This window comes from Bos taurus, chromosome 4 (assembly GCF_002263795.3).
Source record: "Bos taurus isolate L1 Dominette 01449 registration number 42190680 breed Hereford chromosome 4, ARS-UCD2.0, whole genome shotgun sequence".
In the NCBI taxonomy this organism is placed as follows: domain Eukaryota; kingdom Metazoa; phylum Chordata; class Mammalia; order Artiodactyla; family Bovidae; genus Bos; species Bos taurus.
Window position 1 is genome coordinate 65,600,477 of NC_037331.1, and position 10,875 is coordinate 65,611,351.

A 10,875-nucleotide genomic window follows, 5' to 3' on the forward strand; every position below is an offset into this window, starting at 1 on the left:
CAAGGGGACTTCTCCCTTAATTTAACACAGGAGAACATTTTCAAGGTAACTATCAAGAAAACAAATTGCTTAAGTGTCAACCAGATGAGAAAAAAATCAATCTCATTCTCCATATTAGGAAAGCTACCATCTCAGCATCCCGTTATCTTTTTTCCCACATGAGCCTGTGGGGTGAAGAAATAGTCCAGAGCTTGCATATGTAAACATACTTTTCTCTAGTGAATTGTCAGCAGCCACACAGAACCTCATCTCACACCAAACACCAAAATAATGGGTAAATATTTTTTTAAATAAGCAATCACAGAAGCTATCACAATCAGACAGCTTTAGAACTCTGAACAGGGAAGGATTTTCAAAGCTTAGGTAGAAACAAACCCAAAGGAAAAAATAAAATTTAACACATTTTATTAAAGAAAAAATAAATATTTGTCCTGAAACAGTTAAAAAGTAAAAAGCATTGTTTTTCTTAGAAACATAATTTGGCAAGTGTTTACCTAATTTATTTATACTAAAAGCTTTAAAGTGAAAGTGAAGTCGCTCAGTTGTGTCTGACTCTTTGCGACCCCATGGACTGTAGCCTATCTGGCTCCTCCATCCATGGGATTTTCCAGGCAAGAGTGCTGGAGTGGATTGCCATTTCCTTCTCCAGGGGATCTTCCCGACCCAGGAATCGAACCCGGGTCTCCCGCATTGCGGGCAGACAATTTACCATCTGAGCCACCAGGGAAGCTTTAAAGCATGGACCCATTCATCACATGTTTAGGAATCCAACCCAAAGCCTGACTCTAAAATACAGAAAAAACTGACTACATAGGGGTATTGATTACAAGGTTATTTATAATGATGAATGTCTGTAAGCCTCTTACCTGTCAACCACTTGAGGAGCAGGTAGCTCAAGTTAACTTGAACTTCTGTGTACTGTGTATTAGGCGGCACGGAAAATGGACATTTCTCGCACGTTTAAAGAGACATGGAGAAGCGATGCTGACCCCGTGCCAGGACCACCGAGCAGGCACGGGGGTCACACACGGTGACACGACAGTCCTGCCAAGCCACTGCCAGTTCACGTGTCTGCAGGCACATCGATAATAAGAACCGCTGGGGACAACATGATACACTCAGTTTCACCAATCACTGTGATCCTCCCAGATTTTATGTTAATTGAATTTGAGTATAAAATTCTTTTTTTTTTTTTTTTAATTTGAGTATAAAATTCTTTTCTCACAAATTGGAGAGAAGTCTAACTGTATTTTCTTCCAACGGGACAGGAAGCTGTGCTATCATCATCTATTACGTAATCCAACCTGTTCCCACTGAGTGGAAATAGCACAGAGTACAGGTTTAGTAATTGCAATAAATAAAATGAGAGGTTCTATTCTGTGGGAACTCCAAATACTGAAACATAAATGTTGATTCTGGGCAGTAGGACCCAGGGCTGTGCTGTTCACATCACGGGGGCCTCAGTATTACCTGGGATTATTAAGGCTGTAGAATCTCAAGAACCACAATCTGCATCTCCCGGGATCCCCGGGTGATTCCTGGGCACACTAGTTTGAGCAGCACAGCCAAGGGACCCTGCTAGACTGCATAGTGTGATGCTGCTAAGTCGCTTCAGTCGTGTCCGACTCCGTGCGACCCCATAGACGGCACCCCACCAGGCTCCCCCGTCCCTGGGATTCTCCAGGCAAGAACACTGGAGTGGGTTGCCATTTCCTTCTCCAATGCAGGAAAGTGAAAAGTGAAAGTGAAGTCGCTCAGTCATCCGACTCTTAACGACCCCATGGACTGCAGCCTACCAGGCTCCTCCATCCATGGGATTTTCCAGGCAAGAGTGCTGGAGTGGGGTGCCATTGCCTTCTCCGATAGTGTGATGAGGAGACAATAAATTTGGAGTGATTCTTTATTTTGGCTTTGGACGCTGGCCTTAAATCTACTCCTAGACCCCGTCACTTGCTGCCAGAACCCTCTTGGGAAAAGGCTCGTCACCTTCAGCTTCCTAATCTCCAAGGAGTGAATAGGTCTCAACATCTCTATAGTTTGTCACAAAGAAGGCAGAGGATGAGTGTGAGGGACACACCCAGCACTTTTCAGACCAGGGCTCCAGACTTGTCCATTTGCAAAACTTATTAGAGTTTGCTACCTGAAATCTCTGATCTTAGGTGAATTTTGGGAAGAGATTTGGAAACACTTTTTTTTTTCTGTTTTTTATCCTTTTGGAAACACTTTTTTTTTTAACATAACTTTTTATTTTGTAGATTCACATGCAGTGCAGGAAATAATAGAGCAAGATTTGAGTACATTTCAATGATAGGATAATGGTAGCATCTTTCAAAACACAGTATCAGAACCAGAAAGTTGTCACAACCAGAGACTGTCAGAAACAGACCAGCTCCTACCAGGAAGTCAATCTGAAACCTACTCAGAAGTGCAGGCAACCCTTTTGATACAACCCACTGCCCTCATTCATCTTTTACACGTTTACTAGTAGTTATGTGTGTGTGCGTTTCTGTGTGTGTTTGTGTGTGAGAGTGCATGCAAGCAAATTCCACAAAACTTAATCACGTTCTGTTTATGAATGCCAACACTTTTAAAATGATTGTGCAAACAGAGGCTTCTCAACCTTTTGGGTGGCCCTGGTTACGTTTAGTTTTATCCCCAGAAAAATAAAGGATTGATTAAGCAAATAGAGTTAACGGGACTGAAGATAGTAGGAAATATTTAACCAAGTTCAGGACAAACAGTTCTAAACAGCAAACTCACTGACCTCAGTCAGTGAAATTTTAGCCATTTCTGCATTCTGTTTTCCATGCTACAGGGTTTTCCTTTCTGGGTTTCATTTTCCCAGCAAACCAAAGAGAGGATACTTGACCTATTCCAGATGCTGGGCCTCTCTATGCCTTTGTTTTTGTCTGTCTCTCTTTGCCCATTTGTGTCTCTCTCTTTGTTCTGTGGCCCAGGCCCTCTGCTTCATTCTCTCCCAAATCTAACCCCTGTCAGCATCATCTACATTCAAAACATCACCTCTCAGAAGCGAAATACTGAGACCGACCCCCCCCCAACCCCCACCCCCCCACCCCACCCCCCCCACCCCCACCCCCCACCCCCCCCACCCCCCCACCCCCCCACCCCCCACCCCCCACCCCCCCCACCCCCCCACCCCCCCACCCCCCCCACCCCTGCTCCCCCTGCCAGGAGCATTTGTTGACCATCCGGTTGGTGTTTCTGTGTTTTGACGACTACCAAACAGATAAACCCCAGCCAGAAAGCTAACATATGGCCTGACTCTGTGATGTGTAATTCCAGCTCCTCCCTGGGAGGGAGGGTCTGTTCGATGAGATTATGAAACTCCCCATAGGAAGGGCCTGGGAAGAGAGGGTAGATAAAATGGGTAACCGCAGCAGGGGAGAAGCAGAAAGGTCCACAGCCAGAATGGAGGGCGAGCTGTACAAAGGAGAGGACTACAAGACAGAGTTCCAACCCCAGAACTACTTAAAGACCTACTATGCCTTCGATTCAGGCACCATAGCGGAAAACGAAGTCTTGAAATTCAACCTGAATAATCTCTTTGAAACTTTCTCTCCAGGTGAGTGTCTGGTCTCCATCTCAGGGAGACGATGGGGCTGCGCCTTACAGGAAGTGCTCTTGGTGGCAGGGGACCCGTCCTCTGGGACACTGCTCACCTAGGATGCTGCAAAGCCAGCCCAGCTGTGAACCCACGAGGACTGTCGCTGGTTGGCCACTCTGGAACCCAAGCACTGACATTTGCAGCCCAGGAACCAAGCCTGAATCTTTAACAGTCCATCTCAGTTTCTTGCCCTGTGAAATGGAAAGGTACCTCCTGAACTGTGGGGTTCAGAGACCCATGCTAGAAGGGATAGGAGACAATAGATATGAACATATTGCTTGCCTCCCCTTCAGTAACATAAAAGCGGCTTTATAGCCTGGGCTCAAGAGCCCCGTTGAAAACCTGATGAAAGATCTGGTATATACACAACACGGAAACACTCTTGATCTTTTACACAAAATTAAGAGGGTTCATGGATACCCAAAGCCAAACCACAGAGCTCAGTTTACAAATTTCTGCTCTGAGTTGTCAGGCTGGGGGGACCAGCAGAGATTATCACCCAAGTTCTCCATGCACACAAGGAGGCTGAGGTGCAAGACACCAGGGTGTCCAGCCCAGGTCAGACCACCTGTCACTGGCAGTAGAAAATCTCAAAATCAGTTCATGCAGGGCTGCCTTGCACAGTTGCTCAGGGAGTGCACTGAACAACTAGGGGGTTACTCAGTCATTCAACAAACCTTGCTCTATGTATTTGATGCCAAGAAAGGGATCAAGCAAGGTCCACAGAAATACAGATGAATGAAAGCTTAAGGCTCACAGAGAAATCTGAGGAGACTCTGGAGGAAGGACTGGGATTAAGCCTTGGAAAATGGACTGGTTTCAATGGAGGAGGATGGAGGGAGGAAGCAGGGAGAGGAAGGTGATGTACTTATATTGCTCTTCCCCCAACTCACCACAAGATCCTCTTGCCTTCTGTGATTGGTTGAGCCAGTTTTGAACCCACTGGCTCAGCTCTCATCCTTTATCAGAAGCTCTGTCCTTGCAGCAAAGAGGTGGGAGGGGCGCTGTGGGGTCACTCTCACCATTGCTTTAAACCCAGAGTCAGAAGACTTGCCAATAATACAGCTTCTACCAAGAAGTCAATCTGAAAGCTGCCCAGAAGGGCAGGACTTGTCCTATCGGGGCTCCAATAGCAACCCTTGAGGCAGCAGGGGGACCCAGTATGTACCAGCCTGCACCCCAACCCCCTCTCACCCTTCTGAGCCCCAGGCGTAGGGTCTGGAATCCTCACACAGTCCAGGTACTGCCCAAGGCAGGGTCGGATCTCCTGGGAGTCACCCTGGGGAAAGGGCACAGCCTGGCATCTCCATCCACCACAACTGGCATGGAGTTGGGTGTCTGCCCCCAACACCTGGAACACGCTTTCTCTTGCAGGAGGCATGGGAGGCGACATCCTGATTGACATCGGCTCAGGCCCCACCATCTACCAGCTGCTCTCGGCCTGCGAGGTCTTCCGGGAGATCATCATGTCAGACTACACGGAGCTCAACCTCCGGGAGGTGGACAAGTGGCTGAAGAAGGAGCTGGGGGCCTATGACTGGTCCCCAGCCGTGCAATACGTGTGTGAACTCGAGGGAGACAGGTAGCCACAGTCACCATCCTTCTCACAAGAGGTCTCCCATCCTCACAGGCCTGAGCCTGAGCCTGCCACCCTGTATCACTGGCCAGCTCCCTATAGCTTGTTCCTAACCCACTTGGGTCTCTGGCCCAGAGCACTTCCCTCCCTTTGAGTGAGTCCCACCTTCAGCCTCAGAGTTGCCTGGGCTCTAATCTTCAGTTACCTGATTTGCCCTCCATGTTTTGCATCCCTTCCATCCTGTGGGATCTTTTTCAGTCCCTCCTCCTCCTGGAAGCTCCCCTGATTGCTCCAGCACACGCAGATCTCTTTCCTCTCAAAACTAGTGGTTCAGCTTCCACTTTACCTAGTGTTGGAGGGGCACTTGTTATGGGAAGACATGGGCTTCTTGGAATTGCCCGCATCTATCTCCTCAGCACTTCTACCAAGTCCCAGAGACCAACAGCACTCACCCCCTCCAGGCACCTTCCCCACCCAGTTCACAGAGGGGGAATCCATCAATCAGAGTCCAGGAAACCAAGGCCCAGATGTGGAGAGTGACCTTGAGGCCACCTTAGAGCAGGACAAAGAACAGATTTTAAATTCCTGTCCCATCTTTGGGCCATGGGGGCCTGACCCAATTACAGACAGGGGCAGCCTGAAATGGAACAGGGCCTCAGGTTCTCTGAGCACAGGGTCTCTGCATCAACTAAGCCTGGGCTTCATACATTCTTGTCATCATTCACAGAGAGCATTCTGAGAGTCAGGTCGCTTCCAGATACTGGCAATAGCACAGTGAATAAAGTCTCTGCCCCACGGACCTCACATTCTAGTAGAAAGCACAACGTGCCCAAAGTTGATGGAGGTAGGGATTCAGGGAAAAACCAGTGTTGTAGAAAAGACTCTCCAGCTGCAGGGGCCTAGAGAAGTACGGGTGCTGTGTTAGGTGGGAGGGTGTCTTACTCACCTTGAGCAGTCATACGAAATGTCATAGATGCAACGGCTTGAAAAACACTCATTTCTCACGTTCTGGAGGCTGGGAGCTCAGGATCAGTCCTTGAACTTGATGAGGGTGCTCTTCCTGGCCTTTAGATGCATTCTTCCCATGCCCTCTGAAGAAGGAGAGGGAGAGTGAGCTAGCTCTCTAGTCTGTCTTCTTGTAAAAGGCACAAATCCCATCATGAGTGGCCCCCCTCATGATCTCATTTACCTCTATTTACCTGCCAAAGGCTCCATCTCCACATACATCCACATACACGTTAGGGTTTCAGCATATGAATATGATGGGGATACAATTCAGTCCCCAGCAGACGGCAAGAGAAAGCCTCTCCTCTAAGAAAGAGCACTTTGAGCAGCTCCCTGGGAGATGTGAGGGAAAAAGGATGAGAGGATCTGGAGAAAGAGAGAGCCAGGCAGAGGGGATGGCAAAAGCAAAGGCCCAGCTGTGGGAAAGAGCTGGTTTAAAGGAGGATATTTACAGTCAGGGGCTGCAGGGAGGAGGAATGGGGGGATATTGCATAATGGGGGCAAAGTTTCAGCATGGGGGGATAACAAGTTTTGGAAGCAGGAAATAGTGATAGTCGCGCACATTGTGAATGCAGTTAATGCCCCTGGATTGCACAGAGTGACTGAAATGGCAAATGTTTGTTATATGTCTTTTACACCTTAAAATTAATAATGCAATATGCTAAAATTGAGTTATTCAAAAGAAAGAGAGAAAAAAGGAGGAGGAGGAGGAGGAAGAGGAGAAGGAGGAATCAGATGTCAAATGCACTGCCACCTATCAGCTGTGTGGCCTTGAACAAATCACTCAACCTCTGTATGCTTCAGTTTACTCATCTATATAATGGGAGAAATATGATCTTCCCCATAGGCCCATAGGAAGCCCTCCCTAGGGTATGGGGGATGTCGTCCTAATTGTCGTTGTCACCTCATTGACCCTCCCCCACAGGAGCAAGTGGCAGGAGAAGGAGGCCCGGGTCCGAAGGACAGTCAAGCGGTTACTGACATGTGATGTGAACCAGCCCCGTCCTCTGGGGTCTGCCCAGGTGCCCGCAGCGGACTGCGTGCTGAGCCTGCTGGCCCTGGAGTGCGCCTGCCGTGACGTGGACGCCTACCGGGCAGCCATCCAGAACCTGGTTGGCCTGCTGAAGCCAGGCGGGCATCTGGTCACCTTGGTGGCCCTGCGCTGCTGTGAATACATGGTGGGCTCCAGGAAGTTCTTTGTCCTCTCGCTAGAGCAGGAGACAGTGGAGAAGGCCTTGCAGGAGGCCGGCTGCCAGGTGCTAAAGTGCCAGTACAGCCCCATCAAGTACTCAGAGGCCTTCTGCCTCAACGAGGGCTTCTGTTTTGTGGTTGCCCGCAAGGGCCCTGGGGCCTGAGGCCAGTCTGGCAGACAGGGCCTGCCCAGAGGGGGAAGTCAGGGTCCCAAAGTCTAGTAAGTCTGGAGCCCCCTGCTGCAGAGTCAGCCTGAACACCATAACTTCATCTTGTACTACGTCCCCAGGTCACAAGTGAAAAGCAAGTTCTCCCTGCCCCCAGCCCAGGGGGCCATCCGCCACACCCCTTTCCATTTCATCCTATACCATAAGTCAGGAAAATACAGTGGCCCAGCCAGACGCTGTCTTGATTTGGGTCACACACCCCCCCAATGCAGACCTTGAAACAAGGATCTGAGAGCAAACAGTTTACCTGAGATGGCGAAGGCGATGGCACCCCACTCCAGTACTCTTGCCTGGAAAATCCCATGGACAGAGGGGCCTGGTGGGCTGCAGTCCATGGGGTCGCTAGGAGTCGGACACAACTGAGTGACTTCACTTTATGGACACGACTGAAGTGACTTAGCAGCTACTAACCTGATTGGAGAAGGAAATGGCAACCCACTCTAGTATTCTTGCCTGGAGAATTCCTTGGACGGAGGAGCCTGGTAGGCTGCAGTCCATGGGGTCACTAAGAGTCAGACACGACTGAGCGACTTCACTTTCACTTTTCACTTTCATGCATTGGAGAAGGAAATGGCAACCCACTCCAGTGTTCTTGCCTGGAGAATCCCAGGGACGGGGGAGCCTGGTGGGCTGCCGTCTATGGGGTCGCACAGAGTCGGACACGACCGAAGCGACTTAGCAGCAGCAGCAGCAGTTTACCTGAAAAAAGATCCCAGGAAACACTAACAGGAATGAAAAGAAGAAAAGAGGGCAGGCAGGTGATGAAGGTGGGTCATCAAGTTCATCACCAGAGTGGCAACAGTTCATCAGTTGGGAGGCCTCAGAGTCACCCATCCTCAGGGATCTGGGACTTTGTCACCAGTATCATGATAGAACCTCAGAGAATGGTCAGCTGAAGCAGGCCAGGCAGGGCAGGGAGTCAGGCAGCTCCATCCACATGACCAAGAATTGGAGCTTTGGGAAGACCTGACTCACGTCTCTAGAAGAACCTTCATGAGGTCATGTGTCTCTCAAGACACTCCTTGTCCACACAGCTGGCCAGCTCGCAGCCCAGCCAGCTGCTGACCCTGGGCAGACATGTTTTCTCTGGCATGTAGGAGAGTGCCGGCCTTCCACCACCCAGACCTGGCTCCCTTGTGAAGCCCATAATGCTCTCTGAACTGGGGCATGGGCCCCTCACAGCTCCCACTGTCCACCGTAGTCCATGCCCCACACAGCAGACCCCCTGAGCAAATCTTTACCCATTTGCTAGCCTGCTGCTAAAGCCCAGTGTTTTCCCAACGGCTTTCATTGTGTTCTGGGGAGTCCCTGAGCCTTGTGGCAGAGGGCAGCAACAGGAAAGTCCTCTTCCTTCCAACCTCAGTTGGGTCTTGGGGTTCAGGCAACAGAGGAGCAATGTGGTGGCCATGGCTCCCATGGCCACCAGAGGGCACTGCAAGGCAGAAAACGGCAGGCAAAGTGCAGGAAAGACAGATGTCAGGGGCCTCCTTAGAAAACTCACCCAGCAGAGAAGCCATGACCCGCATGCTCAGAGAAACCCAAAAACCCTTGGACAGTGAGCACCTCCATGAAACTAGAACTTCCGGTCAGTGTGGGTCCTTGACCCTGCATCTCAGCTGAGGCCCAGGAGACCAGGGCTTTGCAGAAGAATGTGCATGTGATACGGCTGGGAAGCTGGTTAAAGAATGTAATCTGATCCAGTAGGTCCAGTGTAATAGAGCCTGAGATCCTGTCTTCTCAGAATCAAGCCTGAAGCTATCCTAGGCAGCTAATTTTAGGGCCATTATTTTGAGTAGGCAGCAAGGAGTGCCTCTTGTTCTGCTTCTCCCTGAATAACAGGACTCCTGGGCACTCCTTGCAGCTGGCACCCCTAACTTCCTGGTTCCTATCTCCAGGTGAGAGAGGGCGAAGCCTAGCACTCTTCCTGGAAGACACCCCCACCCCTTCTGCCTTCTGTTACCCCTGGTGTGGCGGGCTCTCCTCCCCCTGCTCCTTGATGACCTTCCCCCACAGATGGAACCCCTCAGGGTATGAACTGAGGGAGCCTCCGACTCCTTGCTCAGCAGTTCCCTGTCTGGCCTGGTAGATTCTTCCGCTCCTGATGCTGGTGTGTGTTTCAAACTACATGCCTGCCCCAGCCAGCCCTTGACAGCTCTGGACCTCCGCTCCATCCCCACCCACACATCACCTGCCCTCCTCTGAGCTCCTGCAAAGCAGAGGGCACAGGGTAGTTTCACGTGAGGCACAAAGATGCAAAGTGACTTCCACAAAGGGGCTGCCTCCAACATTCCCAGCTCTAGACCCTCAAAGAGGACTGGGTAGGGACTGGGGTTGGGGTCCCACCCTGGATATACAAGAGAGTCACCCAGGGAGCTGGAAACTTCGGGCAGCCTGGGCCTCCCCCAACTGCATCAGAAGCTCCAGTTTGGGGGTAGGGACCCAGGAAGCAGCATTTCATCACACTCTCCTGGAGATCCGAATGTGTAACCCCATTGGAGAACTACTCACCTGGGCCAGTGCTTCTGAAATGCTCTTTTGCTCATGAACCACCAGGGCTCTGATAAAACCCAGAGTCTGAGTCCGTAGGTCTGAGGTGGGCTGAGAATTTGCATCTCTAACCTGTCCCCAGGTGATATCTCTGCTGCTGAGCCCAGAGCCAGTCTGGGAAACAAGACTATAGAGAAGGGACCCTCCTCTCAGCCTCCAGCCTAGGCGCACACTAGTTGGGGGGAGTTCAGTTCAGCTGCTCAGTCGTGTCCAACTGTTTGTGACCCCATGGACTGCAGCACGCCAGGCTTCCCTATCCACAGTCAACTCCCAGAGCTTGCTCAAACTCGTGTCCATCAAGTCGGTGATACCATCCAACCTTCTCATCCTCTGTCAGCCTCTCCTCCTGCCTTCAATCTTTCCCAGCATCAGGGCCTTTTCTCATGAGTCAGCCCTTTGCATCAGGTGGCCAAAGTATTGGAGCTTCAGCTTTAGCAATCAGTCCTTCCAATGAATATTCAGGATTGATTTCCTTTAGGATCAACTGGTTTGATCTCCTCGCAGTCCAAGGGACTCTCAAGAGTCTTCTCCAACACCCCATTTCAAAAGCATCAGTTCTTCGGCACTCAGCTTTCTTTATGGTCCAACTCTCACATCCATACATGACTTCGGGAAAAACCATGGCTTTAACTAGACAGATCTTTTTTGGCAAAGTGATGTCTCTGTTTTTTAATATGCTTTTTAGGTTTGGGGGAGGCGTACTG

General features: G+C 50.3%; 1 protein-coding gene across 1 annotated transcript; it reads left to right on the forward strand.

Annotated features, from left to right (window-relative positions):
• Nucleotides 1-3,429: 3,429 nt before the first annotated feature.
• Nucleotides 3,430-7,561, forward strand: INMT (indolethylamine N-methyltransferase). Its single transcript, NM_001192648.1, has 3 exons — nt 3,430-3,583; nt 5,000-5,207; nt 7,132-7,561. The coding sequence occupies exons 1-3, from the start codon at nt 3,430-3,432 to the stop codon at nt 7,559-7,561; spliced, it is 792 nt and encodes a 263-aa protein (NP_001179577.1).
• Nucleotides 7,562-10,875: the final 3,314 nt, after the last annotated feature.

Excerpts from the sequence above, each read along its gene's own strand:
- INMT (NM_001192648.1), top strand. The coding sequence starts at position 3,430 with ATGGAGGGCGAGCTGTACAAAGGAGAGGACTACAAGACAGAGTTCCAA. Across the intron at positions 3,584-4,999 it reads CTTTGAAACTTTCTCTCCAG|GAGGCATGGGAGGCGACATC; the intron begins GTGAGTGTCTGG and ends TTTCTCTTGCAG. Across the intron at positions 5,208-7,131 it reads TGTGAACTCGAGGGAGACAG|GAGCAAGTGGCAGGAGAAGG; the intron begins GTAGCCACAGTC and ends CCTCCCCCACAG.